Here is a 27,285-nt window from a genome sequence, read left to right as displayed (position 1 = left end):
TACCCATCACTCATCATTTGCTTATAGATAAATTTATATGCATATGCATAAATTAAACCAGCATCACTTACGTGGATTGATCATGGGTATTTTCTAAATCTATTATGTGGGTCTCGGATGTGAGTTTTTCTCAAGGTCTCATATTCGAGTTGTGGGTTTCCCATCTCAAGGTATTTTCCATGAGGAAGAGTTGGAAGTCCAATGATTTGCTGGTTAAAATTGTCTCCAGCACGTGTGAATCAAAACTAACTTAAAAAAATAAAAAAAAATAATAAATTGATTACGTTAAAATTGACACGAGTTATGACCTCAGTTTAGGGTGCAAAACTGATGTCTAACTAACGTACCTCATTACATCAACCTAATTTAAACAACCAATGACAAAGGCACATTATTATATCTATTAAATCTCTTGCTATATTAATTAAGCATAAATTTATAATGGAGTTTTGAAGGCAATTTAGAGGGATATACTGTTTCTTAGTAGATTGATATTAATGATTATCTATAAAGGCGTGTTTGGTTCACGAAATATTTTTGGAAGGAATGAAATCTTTCAAAAGAATTAGAATTTGAAGGAATGAAAGTTGACGGAATGTTTTTAATTTTTTGAAAATTCAAGTGATAGAATGAATGAAATTCCTTCATCTATCCCCAATAAATGGAGATTCCATCAAATGATAAAATGTTTACATTCCTATGGAACGTATTAATGTTTTACCTTCGCAATTAAGATACACGTACACCTTTATAAATACCAATAGTGGAAAAAAGGTCAACTGGTAGTGGACATATAGTGCAATATATATTCGTCTTTTGAGATTGTTAGAACTTTATTAAAAGGCAACGAAATTATATTATAAATCACAAAATACAAGTATCCAGCAACCCATGAGTGTAGACCACAACAATATATTGATAACAAAAGTGGCACTAAAAAGATAAATAGATGATGTTAGAAGACTGACTATCATTTCTCAACTTGTAACCTAAAATTATATTATTAAAGGAAAATCTTTGACCAAAAAGTGGAAGCGAGTCAATTTTGTAGTTTTTATTATATTAACATCGCTACAAACATTAGGTTGTGTGGGGTCACTACTCACTACACAAGATTACTAAATTAAATATTGACGAGCATGGTATCCGCGCAATACGACGACAGTGGTGGGGAAGGCAGTCTAGAATATTTTATGCCCAGATTTTTTATAAATAAAATTTAGCCTTATCCATTAATCTTACCAAATAAAAGATAAAGGACATCTTAATTATTAAAATTGAAAACTGTAACTTTAATAAAAATAATTGATCCACCAACATTAATCTTAAACCGTAAATACTAAAGAAACATGGGTGACCACTTTATTTGTCAAAATCAGTTTTTTGTATTAATATTAAATATTAAAGAAAAAATAAAAAAGGTAAGTCCAAAGGTAAATAAGTAATTTTAAAGGCAGAAAACATTTATTGTGGGGAGTGTGATTTCTTTTATTAGGTAATAGAGATAATAGAGATATGTTTGTTAACTTCAATTAATAGTGTGACGTTGTCGATCACCCGTTTAGATTCTTAAACACATTGATTTTATGTTATTATTTAAAAATGCCATATCTAAGATAGAAATAATTATTTAAATTTAGTAGCAAATAGAAGTAATTATTTCAATTTAATACAGTAGCAAAATTGATCTTGGTGCTTTTGACACTAGTGATTGTGCACCCTATAAGAAATTAAGAATGACTTTATACAACTTCCTAACACAGTGACACACTCAAAGCCGCGCTCGAATCCGGGCCATATAATTTGTGGGTGTTATTTATCGATTGAGCTATGCATAATTATTAAATGATTTCCACATCATTTAGACTTAATTTAACTCAAGTTGTAATGAATAAAACTTTCGAGTAAAAAAATAAATAGCAGCAGGCTAATTAGTTTATTTACACGAATGCTATGGTAGTACACTAGTACCTTTAAATCTTTAATATATTCCTCGACAATAAAATGACCAACATATTTGATAAGGGAGATGATATTAGTATCACACAATTTAATAAATCTGCATAATCCACTTGTACAGTTTGCTGTTTCACTTGTAGAATAAGGTAAATTAATCAAAACAATTGTACGAATATCAAATCCAATCTGGTAATAAACAGTTAGCAAATAAATTAAAGATAACTTAATATCCATAAAACAATTTGAAGGTGGAAGAACAAATTCCCTCCAAATGATTGGGCATCTCAAGCACCAAAAAGAACAACTTTATTTTTTCTTTCATAAAAAGCCGAATCCCCACAATTATAAGATTTACTATATCTCAATTATATTAACAAATGGAACATAAAAACCTTATACTCGTTATCCCTATTATTAGTCATCTGTCGAATTTTGCTTTCATGATTCCTCATAAGCCAATATTAGTATGCTTTTATTGTGCATTTAATTTCATATTTCTACACCTACAAAACCCCTTGGTTTCCCACTCATACGATACAACCCTTTCAATTCTACAACTAGAAAGAATTTTGAAGATTGTTCATTGTTGATCGATCAATAATCAGGTTAGCATTTTTTTTTATCTCTGATTCGATTTTTTTTCCTTCTCAAATCTAAGAATTGTTGTTGTACATTATTGTGTAGTGATTGTAAATGTGTTGATTTGGATGAATACTTAGAAATCATTGTTGATCAATTGGTTTTTATAAAACTTCAATTTTTTTTATTGAAAGAGTGTTCTTTATGTAGGCCCTTAAACAAGATTATGTTCGTACTCATATATATATGATTTGTATGCATCTATTGTTGTTGAATTATGATCTCTCATGTTTCAAAATTAGGCATATATATTGGAATTTAGTGAGATATGTAGTTAACTTTTTGTCCTTATTACAAAACGTTTCATGCTAATTTTTGGTATAAGTATAGTACTAGTTATATGCTTATTCTATTAGACATAAAAGTCAGAATAGTTGATGATTACAAGTAGAAATAGTAATTATGAGTTTAAGCAAATGCTGTTTTACTTTGATTTCTTTCTCGATCCTTTTAATTTCTTCTCTAAGTTACTATTTTATTGATCTTGATCTTCTACTTTCGTTATTCTCCATTTTTAGCTAATTAATCTAGTTGATTAAGTATAGTACTTATCCACTAACCAATGATTTAGCTAATCTTGATCATATCTATTATTATTATTATTTTTATTTTTTGTACAATAACATTATATTATACTGTATAAAATAATGAATTTTTGATGGTTTGGTGTGGTTACTATTTAAAGTTATGTTCAAATAGCCTTCTTATAATTATAATTATCATATTCAAATATTATAAGAATATGATCATAGTAATTATATTGATTGCACATTCTGTGTTAGTATATATATAAATGCACTAGCGGTTGCATGTCATAGTCACAACAATCTCTTTAGTAAAAAATAAATAACTTCGTATAAGAGGTAGATTTTAATTAATTACCGTTTAAGAATGAGAATGCAACAATATTATGCACTAACGGTCAAACTTTAGGGTCATATTTGTATGTAATGGCTGATCAATCTATAGTTCGTGGTTCAAGTTTCATTGTGGATAACCAAATAGTATACAATTTGTGTGAACTTCCTTTTAGTGTTTTTCTTTTCTTTTTTTAAAAATATTATTATGATGACGTTGCAACTTTATGAAAAAAGCTGAAAATAAAAACTTTGAATATATTGTGCGTGTTATTCAGGTTTTTCAAGCTTTTATTTACTTTTTAAAAAGGAATATCAACACACTTGCATGCACTACCTTTTAGAAAAAGAATATCAAACAACAAACTTTTCTAATCATAAATAATAATTTTGCCTTTTGAAAGTTGATGATGTCAACGGAGATACTAAATCTAATTTTTGCTACGATTTGGACAATTGGACATATGTTTCCATGACATGTTTTTGTGTTTCTTAGTGTAAAGATGACAATAACTTTATGATAATATACTTAAAACACAATTTTTTTTACCAACATAAAAGTTAATTTAGTCAATTAATCTCATTTCTCTCCCAACATCTGATAAACTTGAGTGATTTTTGAAAATGAAACATGTGTTTTAATCATCTAGAATTTATTTTTAGTCTATGAAGAGGTATCTCACGTCACAAGTTTTTGTGCATGAATAAACCGTTATAAATTTGTTTTTTGTAGTTCTCAAATTATTGAACAAACTAGCTTAACACGTAGAGTTTGTAAAAAAAAATTTTTGTTTATTAAAAAACTTTTAATATCTTAAAGTTAAACTATTAGCATCTAAATAAATATTTTATAAACTTTTGAACCCAACTATAATACCATATTCCCTGTTAAGAAAGAATGTTAACTAATAATGTATCCAACCATAAAACTATATATACATGAAATATTAAAAAGATATTTTTATTAATACTAAATTGTAGCTATATCTCTATTTTTATCAAGGGTACTCAAGGTATTATTTTAATCCATGTATTTAAGGAATCACATCATAATATAATGTAATATAAATATTTTTAAAAATATTTGTAGTGTCATTGAAATATAATGTTATTAATGTAAAGAAAATGTAACTAAAATTTCAGATAACAATTTAATATTTATAATGTTTTATTAAAATCATACAACTAAGATTGTTTGCCAAAAAATAATTAGTGAAGTAAATGGTATAGATTATTAATAAACAAATGAGCATATAGTAAATATATATCAAAATTATAATTTTATCAAAACTTAAATATCATATTTAATTTTATCAACCCATTTTGAATTGAAATTTTATAGAATAGTCAATTAGACGACATTAGAAATACAAATATAATATAAAAAACTTTATATACATGAAAATATAATATATGCTACATAAATAGATAAAAAAAATGTTAAATTATAACATTAAAGAATAAGGAGTACCATTGTTATAAAGATGTGGTTAATAAAATTGTTGAGTAGTATCTAATTAGGCCAATTACTAAATTAAAATAAATAAACTAAATGATTTATTTGAATAAAAGTAAAGTATAAGGACTAAAAATGTTATTGATCAATTCTTTAATCAATGATGATGTAATCAAAGAAATCTAATGGTGGAGAATAAAAGATAAAATTTAATCAATGGTGTATACTTTTTCAAATTTGAATTAAGAGTTTTTGTTTTAATATATATTAAAGATATCCAAGTTTTGACGTACAACAGAGAAAGTGACATATAATCAAGTGTTTTTAAATGTATCAACTTATACGAATTATTAATGCATATTTTGTAAAAAAGGTTAACTGAATAGTAAATTTTCACATATATTGTAACTAAAAATTATTTTATGAGATAACCAATTTACCAATATTTTTGTTTTTGTTGGTAATAACTAGCTTTGTATCCGTGCAATACGGCGATACTCGTGACAACGACAGTGTGGTGGTGGGGGCAACGAATATTGTAGTTAATTGATAATAAAGGTAATTGATTTAATGGGTTAATGAAGATATTTTAAAGGATAAAGAATTGATAATGTAATTTAATCATTAATGTTAAGAGGATATTGTATATAAAAATATTTTAAAAAATGTTAGGTGAAAATATTACATAATATAGATTAGGGATGATATTTTAGACATTTTCACTCTTATAATTTAAAAAAAAAAAAACATTTGTTTTAACAAGTAGTATAGGTTTGTAAAAAGACATGATCGCCATAAAAGCATAATGAATCTTTGCTTTTCTTATGATCCAAAAGGTAGTGATGACTTGATTACTTTTCCTTATTCAGGGACCTAATAATGCAGCCTTCAAAAAGTATTGGTAATCTTTCACATGCAAAACAACAACAAAAAATTTCTTACATTTTTATGCATATTTATCCTTACGTGTATACATAAATATATTTTCTTTTTTATGTATATTTTCACGATACAAAGATGTGTACACACAAAAATAATGGTATTAAAGATATCATTTTTCAAAAGATTTTGAATATAAAAATTAGGTGACATTTGATAGTTGACTTCTCAGTTGAAAATTCTTGGTTGAAGAAATGTCAGGGAAAATAAACAAATATCTACATGGCTATCATTATCGGTGATGTGTATTACGTAAGCATATAATAATTTGAAAATGAATAATGATCAATCCTTCTAATTTATTAGCCTAAAAATCCTTCTAATTCATAGGATTGTGACATTTGAAAAATCAGGGGGCAAAACTAGGAAAGAGAATTAATGATATCCACATGTTACCATCTAAAACTATTAGGAGAATTTTTAAGCTAATTTGTTAAGAGGATAAATCATCTTCTTTTGAACATATAACCATCAACACATGTCCTTTCTATTAGAGTAGGGTAGTGCTTCACCATCCGTCCCCTCCGCTCCTCGGTTTTTTACTCCCTCCCCGCCCAACCCTAAATGCACGGAGTGCTTTACCGCTCCTTCCCGCCCCTCCCCACCCTATTCTATTTTTTTTTTTCATATTATAAAACTAATTACATTTTTAAAAAAAAACAAATTAAAGTTTTAATAAAATAATAATCATTTTTATTTTTAATGGAAGGGATGTTTTTATAATAACAATAATAATAATAATAATAATAATAATAATAATAATAATGTATAGAAAATATTTTGTGCCAATTTAATAAATAGTAAAAAATCTAAGGTTTATAATGTAAATTCAAATTAAAAATCCTTTAGTTGAAGTTTGACTGTTTCCCCTGCCACCACACACCTGCACACACACACACACATATATATATATCGATGTTAATGGCGGTTAATTAAAAGAAAAACTTTGAAAAAGAAGAAAACGGTCAAATATACCAAGACGAGCCCAAGGACAGCCCTCTCCATTCTCCTCCCCACTTATTAGGTACCAGACCGGTACCTATTCACTCCCCGCACCACTCCGTCCACCCTTAAGAAAGCCTAATTGAATTACATCGAATAGTATTTGAATTACATTGATTAGCATTGACTATATATGATATGTCGGGTGTTTAAAAAAATGGTAGATAGAAATGTTGTCAATCAACATATTGCAAAACCTTAATATAGTAGATTTGTGAATAAGAAGGGTATGTATGTATAATCAATAGTCGGATATGCCAATGAATCTTAGTATCAATTTACAAAATTAATTATTCGACTCTTATTGCATATATTAATTATTTGATTATCATATTTGGACGATTCATAGAATTTTGTTCGATCTTAGTTTTGGCTAAAACAATAATCCTTGGGAGTTGGATATTTTTCTTAGGAGTTTAGTATCTGGTGGTGTAAGTAACTTTTATACTTTTTCTATTGTGTGAATGTAACTTTCATTTGGTTCATTGTATGTAACTAACTCGGTAAATTGAACGATTAATGTAAAAGTGTATACGTGACACACCATATGAGCTGCCACGTAGAAGTTTTTGATTGGTCAACGTAAAAATTTTACATTAAGCGTTCAAATTTAGCAGGTTAGTTACATACAATGAACCAAATAAAAGTTACATTCACACAATAGGAAAAATGTGAAAGTTACTTACACTTCCAGATACTTAACCCTTTTCTTATTATATCCTATTTTAATGTAGGGATTAGTATTTCAAAATGTATATAACTTTACACGATTTGTCATAGTGTATATCGAACTTCAATCTTGTGCATTGTATGTAATGAACTTTCAAATCCTGTGTATTGTATGTATCCGACAAATCAAAGACTTACAAGTGGCAACTCATATGGTTGGCACATATACACAAATACATACAATACACAAGATTTGGAAGTTCATTACATACAATACATATAAATGAAGTTTCATACACACTATGACAATTCATGTAAAATTATTTACATTCTAAAATATTAATCCCTTTAATATATGTTTGTTTCCTTACATAAAAAAACCATCGATGATTATTAATTGCCCAACGACTAAACTTCCTATATTGTTCTTCAACGCATATTAGAAGATCGAGCCTATACATGAATTATCACATACGAATATCTAAACATTGTTGGTAGGTCGTTTCAAATATCCAAAATATTCAAAAATTTTTGTTTTTTAAATAGTCTAAATCTTAAAATTATAATATCTTTACATACAAGTTCCTAAATATTGATCATTTTATTCATTAACAATGATGTATCTTGTTACCCCGAATTAAACAAGCACTGGCAACAAAGTGAAGCCATTTAGGGTCGGACCACACACGTGACATGTCCACACCCGACATGTACGACCGCATTCGGATAAGCACTCGGAGGCAACAAGGGGCTAATAATCCGTACTTACAAGACCTGCTTGTACGACCCCCGTGGGAACCGCCAACAAAAATCTGAACCATATTCGTCTTCTCCCCAACAAGGTTAACCCCAAGTCTCTAAGCGAGATCTACTACTTAAACAACTAATAAATCAAACATCTTTACCTATACTTATAATAGTTCTAATGAAGTTATTTACACTAAAAATTTCTCAAATCATATAATAACAATATTACCCTTTTTAAATCAGTTACTTTTACATTGATAATCACACTGCCAAAACCACAATCACCACACTGCCGCTGATCGTCCAATAACGAAAACTTAGAAATAGTTTTTTTTTTATTTGATATTCCAGGATATGTGAAATTTTGAGAAATCATTACTCAAATCCAAAATATAAGATATTTAATTTTTTCAAATAAATTTGGATTGGATGAATACCTTTTCTTTAGATCACTATTAAAAGTGACCTTTGAATAAGTCAAAGCACTTACATATAGGGATGTGCAATTGACCCGGAACCTATGGCCCGTTTTTGACCAGCCTGAACCCGACCTCAACAGACTCGTCTAAGTGGGTAATGGGTCGCTTCACGGTTCCCATTTTCATGCACTTCTGGGTTTCGGGTGGGTTGGGTATGGTTGAGTATGTCAGTTATTTGACATGTGAATGAACAAAAGTCTGTTAAACCCGAGAACCGAACCAAAACTTGCCCAAACCGACCTGCATGAAAGGGTAACGGGCCAGGTCATAGTTCCCATTTTGGTGCATATGTGGGTCACGGGTTTGTATGGGTCGGGCCGGTTTTTGACTCGTATACATTCTTACTTACCGATCAAAGAAACAACTCCCGCTCATTTACTGTGAACACCTATTGATGGAACTCGTTGATCAACCTTGTTGGTCAACTAGCTCGTCGTTGTTCAGTATGTGTTTTCATAATGGTCCGAGATTAAATAAATCGTCTGTGACTTTGCAGCTCATCTAAGTATTCAAAAGGCATAAGAAGAAGAACTAAATGTTGTAAGCAGCCATCAACTCCGCAAGTTAACATACACCTTATGTTTAATTAATTCATTGTTTAGCAAAGATATAACTTTGCAGTAGTTTTGTGTCGTTTCTTGAGACCGTCACAAGAAATGTTCCTAAGACACATAATAGGTTTGATTGTTTTGACCCCCACAAATTTAATCTCGGATGCCGGTGACTTGATGCATGTATCTTTCGTACCATCAACAGTATTTTTAGACACGAGCATATACTTCAATTACACTAAACAAGTTCTTATTTACATGTCACCATTTTAAAACATATAACCAAACACTCACAAATTAATTTTATTATAAAAGGTATAAATTACTTATAGATGAAATGACGAAAGATCTAACATACATTATCTTAACCGGTTCTATGTTATAGAGTTTTCTCACAAAATAAATATCCAATTTAAATCTCTAATAAAAACCATATCTTTTAAAGATTTGAAATAAAAAACTCAACTAGATCAAAATTTTAAAATTAAATTCGTGTGGCCACATTCAAATCTACATACCCATTAATCAAATTAATTAATTTAAACATAAACAAAATTGAAGCATAGATAATGACCAATGATTGGTGTATTTGACCTGCATGGCTGTGTGACATAGACCTTGTAAAGCTTACACGAGGATCCATATGTTCCCTCTTCTTTCTCCCACTATGTGCCACCCAAACACCACCCCTCCTTTCTCTCTCTTAAACCCTCTTTTCTTCACCTGGGATTCTAACGGCTCATGATCTTTCTTTCCAACAAAATATGCTTCATTTTTGGTTAGTCTTTCTTTATGTTCACTCTTCTTGAATTTATATCAACTGGGGTTTGTTTAATTTTGTGTGTTCTGTTCATGGCGGAATTGGGTATTGTTGCCATTGACATTAATGTTTGTTTAATTTTGTAAAGATTGAATCTTTATGCAGTTTATAGTGTTTGCCTACATGCAATGTCTCTATTTCAGAAATCTTGAAACTAATTATGGCGAATTAGTATTTGATTATATATTTTTTGAATTTATCTCATTTGGGGTTTGTTTAATTTCTCCGAAGCTTGTTCCTTTTTGATGTTTATGGTGTTTTTTCACATGCAATGTCCTATTTTTTTGAAAATCTTGAAACTAACACTGTATTAACGGTTGTGTTTAGTTATTAAAAACTTCTTGTAATTTTCTATTTTCCATTTTCAAGAAAATGAAACAGGAATTTTATCTCTAAGAAACCTTTTAAAGCTTCAAAAACGCGTTCAGTTGCAAGTTTGGAAAAAACGCGAGTTTGGAATTTCTTATGTCAACTTAACAAAACCCTTGGGGCTTCACTTAACGTCCATAAAAAGATTGTCATTGTACCTTTCCATATCAAAAGTCTACCCTTGAGTTTTATGGTAAGTAACTACTATTTAATGCACCTTAACGAAGGCCCTTAGGGCTTCGTTTAGCAAACCCCATATTTTTTTAGTGTTTAAAAAGCTTATGTTTTCTGAATTTATATCAACTTGGTTTTGTTAAATTTGAAATTTCTTGAAGCTTTGTATCTTTATGCAGTTTATAATTTTTGTTTACATGCAATGTCCTTATTTTTTATAAATCTTGAATCTAAATTGTTTGCTTTATGTTTTGTATATATGTTAAACGGACTTTTTTTTAATTTCTTGAAACTTTGCTTCTTTATGTAGTTTGTAGTGTTTGTTACAATGCCTTTAGTTTTAGATATCTTGAAACTATTATTTGGAGAATAAGTGTCTGATTATATGTTTCTTGAATTTATATCAACTGGGATTTGTTTTTATATCTTTAAAGTTTGTATCTTCACCAGTTTGTATTGTTTGTTTACATGCGATGTCATTATGTTCCTAAGGATTTTGCTTATCATAGTCTTATGGCTAAATCACAGTAAAGTGTCGTTCATAGAAATGAACACACCTTAAAAATAATTTTCAAATAACAAGACTTTACTGCGAGTTAATCATAGCACCTAAGACTAAATATTGCAAACTCTAAAAAAAAGTTACATATATTTGGCCTAGTGTGTTTCTTGTCTTGTTTTGTTTAGTTTTTGAGTTTATTTATATGGGATTTAATTGGGATTATTAAAGTAAAATGAATTGTAAATGTGTGATTTTGCTTTTGAAATTTTGGACTGAATAGCAGAAGTGGTAGGACCCCATTTGGATTCTGAAAATTTATGTGGATCCCATTTGTTTCCCTGTTATCTCTTTCTTTTGTGTTCTTTTGTTTTGGTTATCTAGGATTCTAGGTATTTTTTGTGTTGTTGAGGATGGTGAAGAATTTTTTATTACTAAATGACGAGTTGTGCTAAGATTGTTACTCTTGTTTTGAAGTGCGCACTGGTTAATCCATTAATTTGTTTTAATCATAATGTAGAACAAAAACTGCTTTGTGAACCTTATCCAGTCCTCTTGAGGTTGGTTTGGGAGGTCTGGTTGTAGAAAAGACAATCATGCCTGGGAACAAGTATAATGGCAACTCAACGGTTCCAACAAGTCGTATTGAGAGGCTTTTAAGAGAACGAGAGCTAAGAAAGAATAGCAAAGCTTCATATTCTAATGAGCTTACCAACAATGATGCCTCTGAGTATGAAAGGTTAAAAGATGGCGATAACTTTGTAGAACAGTACCTAGAAGGTGCTTCTGCTGCAAGAGATGGTTGGGAAAAACCAGATGGTGGACTCTTTACCCAACGCTTGTTGGTTGTTGCGAATAGACTGCCAGTTTCTGCTGTCAGAAGAGGTGAAGAGAGCTGGTCTCTGGAGGTTAGTGCTGGTGGCCTTGTGAGTGCCCTCCTTGGTAAGTTTTTATACTTCCTTTTTTCTCTTAAATGTATAGGAAGTGAAGTTTAATTGTTGCATTTGAATGTGTTGAAGGTGTGAAGGAGGTTGAAGCAAAATGGATCGGATGGGCGGGTGTAAATGTGCCAGATGAGCCTGGGCAGAGGGCGTTGACTAAAGCATTGGCAGAAAAGGTACTGTTTTTTCTAACCTTTAAGATTAAAAACTGGAATTAAGTGTATTGGTTATGATTAGTTAATATCATTGCAGAGGTGTATACCCGTGTTTCTTGATGAAGAAGTTGTGCATCAATATTATAATGGCTATTGTAACAACATATTGTGGCCCCTTTTCCATTATCTTGGTCTTCCACAAGAAGACCGTTTAGCTACAACTAGAAGTTTCCAATCTCAGTTTGCAGCATACAAGAAAGCAAATCAAATGTTTGCTGATGTGGTTAATGAGCATTATGAAGAAGGTGATGTTGTTTGGTGCCACGATTACCATCTTATGTTCCTTCCAAAATGCTTGAAGGATCACAACAGCAACATGAAAGTTGGTTGGTTCCTTCATACTCCCTTCCCGTCTTCTGAAATCCATAGGACATTGCCTTCTCGTTCTGAGCTTCTACGTGCGGTTCTTGCTGCTGATTTGGTTGGGTAAGTTTGTAATTTTCCCTGACTAAAGAAACTTTTTCATATTAAAAGACACATTCTAATAAAATGAGTTGTTTTATAGATTCCATACATATGACTATGCAAGGCACTTTGTTAGTGCTTGTACCCGTATCCTTGGACTCGAAGGTACTCCTGAGGGGGTTGAGGATCAAGGGAGATTGACTCGAGTTGCTGCGGTAATTTTACGTTGACTCTTCTAATGTACACCTTTAATTGCTCATACATAAAGAAAGACCTCTTTATTCTTATAGGAAATCTCACACTTACGTGATAGTTTTTAACTCTGATTTTTGTTCTTTATTGGATTGGAGTACAGTTTCCAATTGGTATAGACTCAGATAGATTCATTTGTGCACTCGAGAATCCACAAGTACAGGAGCATATGAAAGAATTGAAAGAGAGATTTTCTGGTAGAAAGGTGATGTTAGGCGTTGACAGACTAGATATGATCAAAGGGATTCCCCAAAAGATACTTGCCTTTGAGAAGTTTCTAGAAGAGAATCCATATTGGCGTGATAAAGTAGTTTTGTTACAGATTGCAGTACCAACTAGAACAGATGTTCCAGAGTGTAAGTTTCCAAGTTATTGGAATATTTAGGTACTAATGGTTCTCAGTTTATCATATAGCTAACGTGTCTTTGTGTTTCTGATAATGTGTATTTTCAGATCAGAAACTCACTAGTCAGGTCCATGAAATTGTGGGCAGGATAAATGGAAGGTTTGGGACACTGACAACTGTTCCAATTCATCATCTGGTTAGCCTTTCATCTCTTAGCAATAGCTGTAAGATCTGATCAGTCTAATCCCAATATGTGGCTTTGATGAGTCAAACTAATCTAAAATCTTACCTTCTCATTACCAAGATAAAACATAGAATTCAGAAAGCCAAATGAAAGCTGCTGCATAGCATAAGTCTTTGGAAAACAAATTGACCATTATATTTGGTTTTTATTAATGTTTTGAACAACATTCTGTTATGTATGCAGGACCGCTCTCTTGATTTTCAGGCTTTATGTGCACTATATGCTGTCACTGGTACTAATCCACAATTATCTTTTGTTATTTTTCTCTTACAGTTCATGTAAACACGTTGGGACTACAGGATTATAATTTTTATGCATGTTGCACTGTTAAAAAATGTTGACCTATTGTGTGAGCTATTGGATATCCAAGACAGCAAAATATATATGAATTTGCAAATGAGTTTGTTTTTAATTATCGATATTGCGTGTTTTGGTTTTCACATTTCCAGATATAGCCATTGTCACATCTTTGCGGGATGGAATGAATCTTGTCAGTTATGAGTTTGTTGCATGCCAAGATGCTAAAAGAGGGGTTCTGATTTTAAGTGAGGTAACTATTGGTACCTAACCTACATCGAAAACTGTTATCATTTGTTATTGCCACATTGGGCAAAAGGCCAAAAGTTAAGGTTTAATCCTAAGAAAGTTATTGCTTAAAGTCTTTGATGTTGTTTCTATGTTTTTGGGACTAACCTTTACCTTCTGTAAAAACTTTGATACTTTTTCTAGTATGGACTTTATCATTAGTTGAACTCGAAAAAAGTACTGGTTTCTATGAAATTGCTATATGTATTTATGGATTGTATCATCTGGTATATATAGATAACTACCTTTACTATAGTTATATTTACATAAAGACGTGTATGTAATTCTTATTGTATACTTGTAGTTTGCGGGTGCTGCACAATCCCTTGGTGCTGGGGCTATTCTAGTTAATCCATGGAACATAACTGAAGTGGCTGCTTCAATAGGCCAAGCTTTGAATATGAGTGCTGAAGAAAGAGAAAAACGTCACCGACACAACTTTTTGCATGTCACAACCCATACTGCTCAAGAATGGGCAGAAACTTTTGTGAGGTACATCCTGTTTCCATGCCTTATCCTCCTAAAGGAACATGCTTTTGACAAGAGGTGTCAAAATGAGGTGGTAGTATGGTCAGCTAGCAGCTCAAAACAGGTTTAGGTAAAAGCATGACCGTGTTGCTATTGGTACAGGTTGTGTTGGCTTGGGTATGGTACTATGGTTGTTAACATATGAACAAATTTAGGTTCAGTGTTATTAATAGTTAATGTCATTAACACTTAATGTGTTAATATTGCACTTTAGGACTTGGAACATGTCACGTTATTCAAATGTCTGCTTCCTTTGATATAACTCATTTAATCTGTTAAGGATAAACTAAAACCATACTCAACCCATTTGACTTTGATGCATCTAAGATTTGACCTATTTCAACTTTGATATTGCAGTGAGTTAAATGATACCGTAGTTGAAGCGCAACAAAGAATAAGGCAAGTTCCACCATCACTTCCTGTTGAAGAGGCTATAGAGCGTTATTTGCAGTCAAGTAACCGATTAATCATACTGGTACTGCTTCTATATCCTGTTGTAAAACCTAATTAAACCGTTTACTTATCCTATATTGATTTTATTTTCTGGTTTCACATCATCAAAAACCACAGGGATTCAGTGCTACATTAACGGAACCAGTTGATACTCCTGATAGGCGCGGGGGTGATCAGATCCGGGAAATGGATCTTAAGCTGCACCCTGAACTAAAAGAATCACTGATAGAGCTTTGCAACGATCCACAAACAACTGTTATTGTACTCAGTGGCAGTGATCGAAGTGTATTAGATGAGGTATTTATTGGAATTAACTATTTGTCTGTTTAATCATGTATCATTTTGTTTTGATAGTTTTGAGGTGCTGTTCATTTTCCAGAACTTTGGAGAGTTCAATATGTGGCTGGCTGCTGAAAATGGAATGTTTCTACGTTCCACAAAAGGAACCTGGATGACAACTATGCCCGAGCATTCAAACATGGAGTGGGTTGACAGCGTGAAGGTTTTAACTTAAACTTGTGTGATTATCTTTTATATGGGCTTGTGTTGTGTAAGAAAGAGCTAGTTTATGTATAATACAATGAAATGATCATCTTTTATATGGGTTTGCCTGAATTACACCAAAGGCTCATGCTTATATGAGCCCACTGGAGAAAATTTTGTATGACCCTAAACATGGCTTAGTCTCATTAGAGCCAACATGAAACAATACAAGCCTTGAGCCTCAGGTTAGCAAAGCTTCAACCAGGGCTTTTTTAGGCTTGACTAGTAATGAGCCGAAACTGAGCTTGAGCAATCGGGTTCTAAGCAAGCGTGCGCAAATAACGCCAGTATGTAGATGTTTGTCTGTTTCCTTGATCCCTCCTAACTGTGTAATCTTTATGATAGCATGTCTTTGAGTATTTCACTGAAAGAACACCTCGATCACATTTTGAGCTTCGTGAAACTTCATTGGTGTGGAATTACAAGTATGCAGGTACTTTCACTGTTTCCTCATCCAGGCTTACATGATCCTTAAATAGTAATAATCATTACATGATCGTATATCCTAAGAATTTCTTTTGGTTGCTAATTTTCATGGAAATGGGAAACCAGATGTTGAATTTGGAAGGCTTATTCTTATATCCTAATATTTTCTTTTGGTTGCTAATTTTCATGGAAATGGGAAATCAGATGTTGAATTTGGGAGGCTTCAAGCCCGAGACATGCTGCAGCATCTGTGGACAGGCCCGATATCTAATGCATCTGTAGATGTAGTACAAGGTAGCCGCTCTGTAGAGGTTCGAGCGGCTGGTGTAACTAAGGTGAATCTGTGACTTTGTCATAACTATATGGCTAAGAGTTTACATACATTATAAAGATCAGTAATATCAGAAAACCACATTGATCTCTAGAGGTGGCAAAATGGGCGGGTTGGGTAATGGATCAAAGTAGAAAGTTTTTGGTACAAAATGGTTCAAGGTTACCCGGCACACTTATTGCTCAGTCTTTCTGAAGTTTGATATATGGTGTCAGATTTGACTCTGATTTCAGGAACAATCAGATTTTCTTAAGCGACCAAGAGTCCCATGCATTGAAAATACACTTTGGGGAACTCAAGACTGATTAACGTGTTAAAGATAAAACATATAAATCAGCATATTAATAAAAAAGTGAGGTCGAGATTGCCCGCTCTAAGCCTATCAGTAATTGAATATACTAATATATTTGAACAAATTTACAGGGTATCACAATTGTTCGTATATTAGGCGAGATAGTTCATAGCAAATCTATATCATCCCCCATTGATTACGTCCTATGTATCGGTCACTTTCTTGGGAAGGTATGTACTCAAGTTACACATATAACATATGTTAATAATCTATCATAATGGTTGATCATTAGAATACCAATGATGCGAGAACTCTTTTATGTTTCCTTTAGGATGAAGATATATACACCTTTTTTGAGCCTGAGCTTCCTTATAATGGCATGGGTATTCCAAGTGCTAAGCTTCCTGGAGACAGAAAGACAGGTAAAAGTGGGTCGAAATCATTTCAAAAACAGCCTCATCAACGACCTCCACAAAGTCCAGATAACAAGCGAACAGCAACTAACAATATCAGGAACCACGCGTCTGAGAATGGTGGAAAACGACCATCGGCATCACCAGACAAGGTGTCGTGGAACGTTTTAGATTTGAAAGCAGATAACTATTTCTCATGTGCAGTAGGACGCACACGTTCAAATGCTCGGTACCTTCTATCATCATCGGATGACGTGGTTTCATTTCTCAAAGACCTTACTCAAGCTTCGTGAAATATTACTTAGGAGTTAGACAATATGCAGGAGTTTATATTTTCGCTGTCTAGAATCTAGTCTGAAACTCCTTGATTGTTAGTATTAGTTCCATATAAACCAACATATCTCAGGCATTACCTTGTGTCATTACTCGAATTGAAGGGTATTTGTTCCGTTAGTGATATCATTTGCTTAAAACTTCTATTCGTTATTGTTAGACTTGTGTATCTATATATTGTGAAAGTGATCAGTATACCGCAAAAATTACTTAGGCCCATGCCAACCCCGTCCCACCACCTCAGTCTTTCCTTCTCTTCCTCTCTTCTTGCATTGGCAGCACACTTTTCTTAGTCTCTTCCTTCCTCTCCTCTTCCTTGTGGCGTCGAGCGAAAACGATGAAAAGGAATAATACTTGGGGGCACCGTTTACTTCCAAGCAATATTTTACTAACTTTTTGGTTTATATAATATTATTTTTTTTGTGAGGAAGAGATAAGGAAGAGGTAGGGTTGGTAATGAGTAGGAAGAGGTGATTTAAGGAGAGGGAAAAAATGACGTGGCAGTGAAGAAGAGACAGGAAGAGCTACAAGGTTGGCTGAGGCCTTAGCACAGCAAGTACATTATCAAAAGAAGCACCAATTCATTTTTAAGATAAGGTCGTAGGTTCGAGTACGTAATTTTATTTTGGGTCAAGTATCTGTGTGAATGTAACTTATCTTCAGATACAAGAAACTTTATTTGGGTTTATGTAAGTAACCCGGTAAATTGAATGAACCATGTAACTAGTGACACGGTAATAGGTTAGAGGAGTGCTAGACACACTAACAAATTACAAACGGTTTTTATACTAACTTACGTGGAATAAGAGGTGGACTTTCCATGTCATTTAATTAATTAACCAATTTACATTAACCTAACTCAAGTTAAATTCTTATTAGACAAATAACTGAATTTCCTATTAATCTTCTTTGCCTCCGATCGTATTTCCCTTCCCATAAATAAATCCAACCCAGAATCCCTAAATAGGCAACAAATCCCAAAATCACCATATACACATTACAAACCTCATATATCTTATTTTCATATCATTATTTTGAAGTAACGTTTAATAAACTGGGTACTGATATTACTACAACAATAATTAGCCACCTACAACAATAGTACAAATTTTATTGTACAGTGTATAACTTCATAATGCAGTTTTTGTTGTTAATAATTACATGTTGTAATAATATCATTCTTTCTAATAAATTTTGTAATTAGGCCAACCAGCCCAATACTATTCATCATTCAATTCAACTTGGTAATGGTATATATAATTTCCATTCTTCAATCATTCTTAATAATCAGATATATTATTTGTCAAATGAATTAGACTACCTCAACTCAAGCAAGCGTGGTTCAAATTCCGCATACCGCTCAATTGAATGTCGTTGTAGTATCTCGAATAATAACTACTAACTTGCTGTTAAAAAAAATGATTACAACTCGGTCGGTGACCGGGTGACAACAATAATATAACTACTAAAATACAGTTTATTGACTTATTCAACCCAATTTTTAACATTACTTTCAAGTATTTATCCAATTATAAAGGTAGTAACTAGTCACAGCAACATGACGACTCAACAAACTTGTGTTAGTAAATAGTAATTGGCTCAATATTTAATAGTAAAAACATCAAAGGGTAGATGGTAGTCAAGTGGCAAGATCTTGTAGAAATAAAAATGCCATTACTCTCAAAGCGAGCTACCAAATGTAGACATAAGAAACAAAAAGTTGTCAAAAAAAATGGTTTTCAAGTTCTAGTTTATTTAACACATAGCACTGCAGCAATAACTCATTTGGTCACCACTCACCATAACAGGTCCAGTTAAAGCATGGGAATGGCCGAAACTATATCTGGCGTATCAGGAGATTAAAAACTAGATTTATGGAGATTAAAAACTATATTTGGCGTATCCGGAGAAATTCAATGTAGCTAAAGTAGTCATATACACTAAAAATGACATCTAATCTACCATATTTTGACATTATTATTCAAGAGGAAGTGCAATATGGAGCCTCACTCTATTTAGTCTAAATGTTCAAAGAATGTACTCGGGTAGTTCTTTTTCGTCCCTTGTGTGTTGTGTAAAAGTAAAAGAAGGATAAATTTAGGACACGAGTGAGACATATATGAGTTTCAATAAACACTAAATTATCAGTTATCATATTGTGCATCATGATTCCAATAACCTTTAATGCACAAACAAATGGCATAAAGCTTGTTTAATGAAGATTAAAAGAAACAAACCTCAATTAAGATGGCAAGATCAACCACGAGGAAATATGTGGTAATGTAGATATCACAATACAACAAAATAGAAGTATGCCAAAATAGAGATTGTTACTTTATTTAATTACATTGTCATTTTGATGAGCTTGAAAAGTAATGGCCCGCTCTCCTAGAGTTGTAAATTCGCCTCAGAGCTCGATTGTAACACCCCGCGTTACCACAACACAATATTGTCCGCAGACTCACGGCTTTGTTTTTTGTTGTTCGGGTAAACTTCCCAGAAGGGTCACCCATAAAGCATTGTTGCCGCTTGAGCACGTTTAACTGTGAAATTCTTCTCTCATCCACAACCAATACGCCCAAAAGGCATTGTGTTATGTAAGACCAATGATGTCACTTTTATCCAGGATCCCCCTTGTATGCTAAGATGTATGCTTTCACACCCCCTCAACACAACTCAACGTCCTCGTTGAGTTATGCAGGTGCGCCATACACTCCTAACAATCCCAATGGTTGCTCTGATACCACTTGTAACACCCTGCCTAACCACAACACAATATTGTCCCCTTTGCCCGAAGGCTCACGACTTTGTAATCCCAATGGTTGCTCTGATACCACTTGTAACACCCCGCCTTACCACAACACAATATTGTCCCATTTGCCCGCAGGCTCACGGCTTTGTTTTTGGTTGCTTGGGTAAACTTCTCAGAAAGGTTACCCATAAAGCATCGTTGCCGCTTGAGCACGCTTAACTGTAGAGTTCTCCTCTCATTCACAGTCAATACGCCCAAAACGCGTTGTCTTATTTAAGACCAATGATGTCACTCATATCCACGATCCACCTTGTATGCTTAGATATATGCTTTCACACCAACACCCCGCCTTACCATAACACAATATTGTCCGCTTTGCCTGCAGGGTCACAACTTTGTTTCTGGTTGCTCGGACAAACTTCTAAGAAGGGTCAACCATTTGGCATTGGGGCCAACAAAGCACGCTTAACTGTGGAATTCTCCTTTCATCCACAGCCAATACGCCAAAAACGTGTTGTGTTATGTAAGACCAATGATGTCACTTATATCCAGGATCCCCCTTGTATGTTATTGTCCGCTTTGCCCGCAGGCTGACGGCTTTGTTTCTGGTTGCTCGGACAAACTTCCCAGAAGGGTCACCCATTTGGCATTTCTGCCACCCGAGCACGCTTAACTGTGGAATTATCCTCTCATCCACACCCAACATAACTCAACGTCCTCGTTGAGTTATTCAAGTGCGTCATACACTCCTAACAATCTCAAGGGTTGTTCTGATACCACTTGTAACACTCCGCCTTACCACAACACAATATTATCCGCTTTGCCCGCAGGCTCACGACTTTGAAAGCATACATCGCTAACATACGAGGGTGATCCTGGCGGTAAGTAATATCATTGTCCTTACATAACACAACGCGTTTTGGGCGCATTGATTGTGGACGAGAAGAGAACTCCACAGTTAAACGTGCTCGGGTGGCAACAATGCCAAATGGGTGACCTTTCTGGGAAGTTTGCCCGACTAACCAGAAACAAAGCCGTGAGCTTGCGGGCAAAGCGGACAATATTATGTTGTGGTAAGGCGGGGTGTTACAAGTGGTATCAGAGCAACCCTTGGGATTGTTAGTAGTGTATGGCGGCGCACTTGCATAACTCAACGAGAACGTTGAGTTGTGTTAAGGGGGTGTAAAAGCATACATCGTTAACATACGATGGTGATCCTGACTATAAGTAATATCATTGCCCTTACATAACACAACGCGTTTTTGGCGCATTGGTTGTGGATGAGAGGAGAACTCTACAGTTAAGTGTGCTTGGGTGACAGCAATGCCAAATGGATGACCTTTCTGGGAAGTTTGCCCGAGCAACAAAAAACAAAGCCGTGAGCTTACGGGCAAAGCGGACAATATTGTACTGTGGTAAGACGGGGTGTTACATCGATAAGGCACTTTTGGTTTCAATTATTAACCTAAAATCATCATTTATAATTAAAAAACACATACGAAGAGTACCAGCCATGCTCTTTTAATCATGCAAAGTTGCAACTATCTCTAAATATCTACCAATAAACTAAAAGAGGATTAACATGTTTTTGAAACGACACATGGCGTAACATGTATGCTTTTAATTTAATTATTTTGTTAAATTAACTTTTTTTAGTTATATATAAATTCAATTTTTTATTAGACTTATAATTAAACTTTAACTCTTGGCTTATTAATACAAAAGACATTATAATCTTATTTGATTGACCGTCTTCATATTAATAAATTGTTTCTTTTTTTCTCAATTCTTCAACTACTGTACTTATATTAATTATAATTAGTTATCAACATGAAGACTTCAAAAATTTGAGTTTACGATCCGAAATTACAAGACTATTTGCCATCATCCACTATGCTTACAAGTTCTGATTTTGATATGGTTCTAAAAATTTAAGTTAATCCAAAATTCTAACTAAATATATATTATATTTTTATTATAGTTTAACTTCGATTATCGATTTACTTTTAACCATAATTTATTTCATACTCACGAATCATGTATGAGACATATTCGAATTTTTTTTTATGATACAATATATAGCTACCGTACATCGTACGGGTATTAAGACTAGTATTATATAAGAGAAACCTTAATTCAAAAATGGAGAAGCTTGGACCCTTGGATTAAGCGTAGTTTTTAATTAGAACCATTAGGCCCCTCCTTATAACACCCCTTTTCTAACCTACGTCTAACAATATTCATCAGTTTCTCTCTCTCTTCTAGAGAAGCCAAGAACACCCCTCCTTATAACCCCTACTTCTAACACTTTCATCCATTATTTTATTATATCATTTTTATTTTTCACATAATTAAACAAACACATTTTATTATAATTAAAACACATTACATTCATTTTAAACTTAAACATTAAGCTAAAAAACATAAATTAAATAAATTTGTGAAAATTCACAATATTATGAAATCAAAAACTAATAATGATAAGATTAGTCTTCATCTTCATCGTCTTTGATTGACATTTTTCCTAAGACACAGTAAGCGCTTTCGTCGAGCCACCACTTGTCGTGTTGCGGACATTTGACTTCATTCGTTGTTTTGTCTTCTCCGCAATTGTCGTGGTACGATTCGGCCCAAGCGCATTGGTCACCCAACGTATGACCGACTTCAAAAACATTACTGACCATCCTTTTGACCCTGTTGATCTCATCCTGCATAAACAAAGAATATGTCTCTTCGTGTTTCGACACCTTGCGGCCTAATGCTTGTATTGCATCAACCTCTTGCTGAAAATATCGCCTTTTTTCCTGTAGGTAACCCATGACCCCAAAGAGGTCAGTTTGAAGGAGTGTGTCCTCTTTGATACCAATCATGATTCTTGTTTTCATCTTGTCTTCGGTTAGACGAGGTCGGTGAACATTCTTTTTTGATGATGAGGACGCCATTTGCTTAGAAAACGTAAGTTACTGAGTTTTTAAAAGAATGAAAATTAGAATGGTGATGAAACTGATTTGTGTTCTGGGTTGGTATTTATAGATGGACAATCCATCTAGCTGTTCAGGGACTGAAAGTGTAAATATTTTTAAATTTTTGGCCGTTTGAAGGACTGAAAGTGTAATATTTTCTATTTGAACGTTGGAGGGACTGAAAGTGTAAATATTTTGAATTTTGAACGTTGGAGGAGCGTCTTTTACTTTACCTATAAATTATTGCCTTCTTATCAAAGATTTCAGATCAAATCACAAACTTTTATACATCTTAAATGAATTCTTCATCAAATGTTCGTAACCAAAAACCACCAATAATTGTCGATCAAGTGAATGAGAGTATCATGGTTGATATCTTCGACCACCAAAGGGTCAATGATGAACTGGTTGCAGTTGGTCGAAAACTAAAAGCGAAGAAGCAATTGTGTGGAGAACAAATCAAATATATACAAACCGGGTATTGTACTGATCTTGAGTGCTAATACTTTACTTATTTGCAGGTTAAGATCGACAAGATTCAAATTGCTATGGAACAACTTGCTTGTGCGGTCATCACCTTGGACCATTGTATCATAACTGCCAAAGCAGTTTATGATCAAAAGAAATAAGTTTGTCTTTTAATAATGTGTTCTACGAACTATTATGTTGTATGTTTCTCTTTATTAGGTTTGTAATGTTTTTAAAACTATGAATAAACTTTTGTTCTCATTAAATTATCAAGAAGACATATTTTATTATAAAACCATGGTTGCAAATATCGGACATATCGGTCGATATATCGGTGATATATTGGATATCGGCCTTCAACTGATACGATATATGGGTTATCGGCTGAACTTATCGTTTCGGTCAATATCGGCCAATATCAATATCCGTCAAAAAGTTGACCTTTTTTTTCTTTTATTTTTTTTTATAAACCAAAAATAGGGTTTCTGACTTTAAGATTAAAAGGTATGTAAAATTTGTTTCATAACATAGCAATTAAGATTGAAAGATATATAAAGTTATGTCAAATTGTATATATTGTTAGTATATATATATATATATATATATATATATATTTTAGATGAATTCCTTTACAATTTAGGGTATCCGATATATCCCCGACAAATCCAATATAGCGCATATTGGGGGTCGACCGATACGATACCGAAACCGATAAAACTTTACAGTACTCAAAGACAATACATAATTCAAGCTAGTAAAACACGCTTAATAAAACTACTAAAACACACTTAATTAAACTACTAGAACAATTAAAAAGGAACCATGATAACCTCCCTGAAGCAGTGCTTGTATCTAAAGCCTATTTCATGCTTCTCACGGTATAGCTGGTCGTTGCATAATATTGCTCATCATCGCCGGGCCTCCCCTGTGCATTCAAGTATATGAAAATTGCCTCAAACTACTTACATTCCTTCCGAATTTTGGTCCAGTGACCTACTAGTTGAGACTTGCTTCGTGGTCCTTCAGTGGTGTCCGTGTTGAACATTTCAGTAACGCCGTTCCAAAAGGATTCGCCGGGATTATCCATTTCACACCTACCCGTAACAGGGTCCGGGCTCCTCAAGATCCAACACCTCGACAAACAAAGATCTTCTGATTGAGTTCACGCACTTCTAGACATTGTTAATGGAATGTTAATTGAAAATGGTTTATGGAATTGGTTATGTAAGATGAAAATGAGTTGAAAGAAATAAGTTGTGATTTGAATTGGTAGTGTGAAGTTGGGAATAAATAGAGGTTTGAAAACAAATAAAAACTACCCGTTTACTCTTGAATTAGGATTAAAAAAAGGTTATTTTTTTTTTAAATTTCAGGCCCCACTTTCTTCCTTGTGCCGCGTCTAACTTCGGAGGAAACCTCCCAGAATCAGTCCGGACGCAGCCGGTGCTACCGGCGTCTGGGCTGTGGAGTGCGTCGGACGCCGGCTAGACGTGGGGTGAAAGCACCATAAGCATGGGCCTTAGATCAGAATAATGATGTCATATATCATTTATAACTTTTTTAGATTAAGTTTTATGTTAATAAATTTAAATATGGTCATTAATTATAGAAAGTAAGTTTTTATATTTTATAATTATATAAATAATTAATTAATTTAATAATATAATTATGAAATTAATTCATAAACTTTATATTATTTTTTTTAAATCACATTTTTGACTTATTTTACTTGTTATTAAATTATGACTTTATATTTTTTTTTATCATAAAACCTATATATACTTTTAGATAAAATAAAATAAGTATTAAAGTAAAACAAATAAAACAATAGGTTTTCTATATTGAAAATCACTGTGCATCATGAAAATCATCGTGCATCAATTGCTTCATGAATTTTCGTGCATAAATGTAATCATGATCTAAAGGTCAAGATCTTATCATATTTATTTTACTTTAATACTTATTTTACAATACCCAATATATATATATATATATATATATATATATATATGGTAATTAGGTTGATTTAGCTTTTTCCTATATATGTAATACTAGATTAATGATATATCAACAAAAAAAATCTACATAATAATCAACATAAAATCTTTACAATATAACAAGTATAATCCATTCATTATCTTTTATAATTTTTTTAATAGGGCAGGGTCATCATCATGTAAATAGATTGATTAATCATTGTAAATGATGTTAAAATAATTGTACTTTAGAGTTAACACAAAGTTCTTTAATTAGGTAGTAAAAAAAAAAAAAAAGCGAAATACCGAATGGGGAAAAAAAAGATATTTGATATGGAGAGTTGAATTGCTCAAGAAAATATTTGTTGATGAAAAAAATATTTGTTGAGGATACATAATAATTTCTAAAATGACATTTATGTCCTTGAAATAGTTTACTCTTTTGGTTATATTTATATATTTGTATATGTTACTTTATTTCAAATTGATATATTGATGAGTGATGAATGACTTTTCGAAATGACTGCATAATTTATATACATAAAATACACAATACGATAGCTCATTTTTATTTTATTTTTGTGATGATGGCAAGATTTGAAGCAAAGATACTGTAAGGCAAAGGCAAAAAAATATATATAACACATTAATGAAGCAAAAATATTTTTTTTGTCTATAAATATAAATATATTTATTTTGAACTATAATGTTTTACAATACGATGGTAGACAAACGGACAACAAGTTGCGCCGTCACCCCTTTCTAAATAGCAAATCCTATCCTACTAAAAACAAACCTTTGGTCCCTAGGAGTCGAGAAATTGCTATGAACGACCCTCTGTACTCTATGGAGAAATCTAATAGCTTCTCGGGCCAATAAACCAAATGTATCGAAGGCAAAAGGGACAAAAACATGTTGATTTTCGGTACAAGCTTTGTTATGTTTCTTAACTTTTTTCAATTCAGGTCCTGCAAGAAAACCGTTATCTCGTAGGCCAACAAGGGGGGACACATTAGTCACATCCACAGAAGCGTGTTTCCCACCAATCCATCCAAATACCAGAACATTCGCAGGGCGTGCCGTTCTAAAAAATAAAATAAAATAAAAGGTTAAAAAACATATAAATTCGGTACAATTGAAAAATTATTTGAAATTAGGTTTTGAAATTTATCAATAGGCATACACATAACAGAAACAAATAAACTGATTTATAAAACAACAATATGTACATGCAAAAACTATAAATAATGAAAACAAAATCCGAAGGGTTACACACTTAAGAAACAGTGATATCGAGAAACAATTACATGAAATCTTCAATTATATGACTTGTTACTTACAATGGATGATAAAATTGTTCAATCAATTAAACGATGCTGCTCCATGGTGTGAATATCATGACCCAAAAATGAAATTTTTTTTGAAAGGGTCTTATATAGTTATTGAAATATTTAGTTTCTAGTTAAAGGATACAAAAGTCATTAAACAATAACTTTGATATGGGTTTCCCATTCCCACCCGCCCCACTAGGGATGTGCACAAGCTGAAACCCGGTCTGAACCGGCGTGACCCATAACCCGATACTGCATGAAAAAAAGAAATCAAAAACCTGCCCGTTAACCTCTAGGGCGGGTCGGTTCGGGCCTGAGTTCTACCGGG

At 32.9% G+C, this 27,285-nt stretch overlaps 1 protein-coding gene across 2 annotated transcripts; it reads left to right on the top strand.

Annotated features, from left to right (window-relative positions):
- Positions 1-2,449: 2,449 nt before the first annotated feature.
- LOC122600143 (alpha,alpha-trehalose-phosphate synthase [UDP-forming] 1) lies at positions 2,450-17,613 on the top strand. Of its 2 annotated transcripts, XM_043772810.1 has the most exons (17): positions 2,450-2,564; positions 11,681-12,102; positions 12,180-12,277; positions 12,354-12,742; positions 12,822-12,936; positions 13,077-13,329; positions 13,427-13,515; positions 13,747-13,795; positions 14,013-14,113; positions 14,453-14,640; positions 15,034-15,151; positions 15,247-15,426; positions 15,509-15,631; positions 16,018-16,105; positions 16,303-16,433; positions 16,853-16,951; positions 17,053-17,613. In XM_043772810.1, exons 2-17 carry the CDS (start codon positions 11,757-11,759, stop codon positions 17,425-17,427), a joined length of 2,742 nt encoding a protein of 913 aa, XP_043628745.1. In that variant the 5' UTR covers positions 2,450-2,564; positions 11,681-11,756; the 3' UTR covers positions 17,428-17,613. The 2 variants fall into 2 exon arrangements, with proteins under 2 accessions (XP_043628745.1, XP_043628746.1); XM_043772811.1 differs by lacking the exon at positions 2,450-2,564 and having other exon boundaries at positions 11,573-12,102.
- Positions 17,614-27,285: the final 9,672 nt, after the last annotated feature.

Source organism: Erigeron canadensis, chromosome 5 (genome assembly GCF_010389155.1).
Source record: "Erigeron canadensis isolate Cc75 chromosome 5, C_canadensis_v1, whole genome shotgun sequence".
NCBI classification, from domain to species: domain Eukaryota; kingdom Viridiplantae; phylum Streptophyta; class Magnoliopsida; order Asterales; family Asteraceae; genus Erigeron; species Erigeron canadensis.
This window is presented reverse-complemented; position numbering and strand designations above follow the sequence as displayed.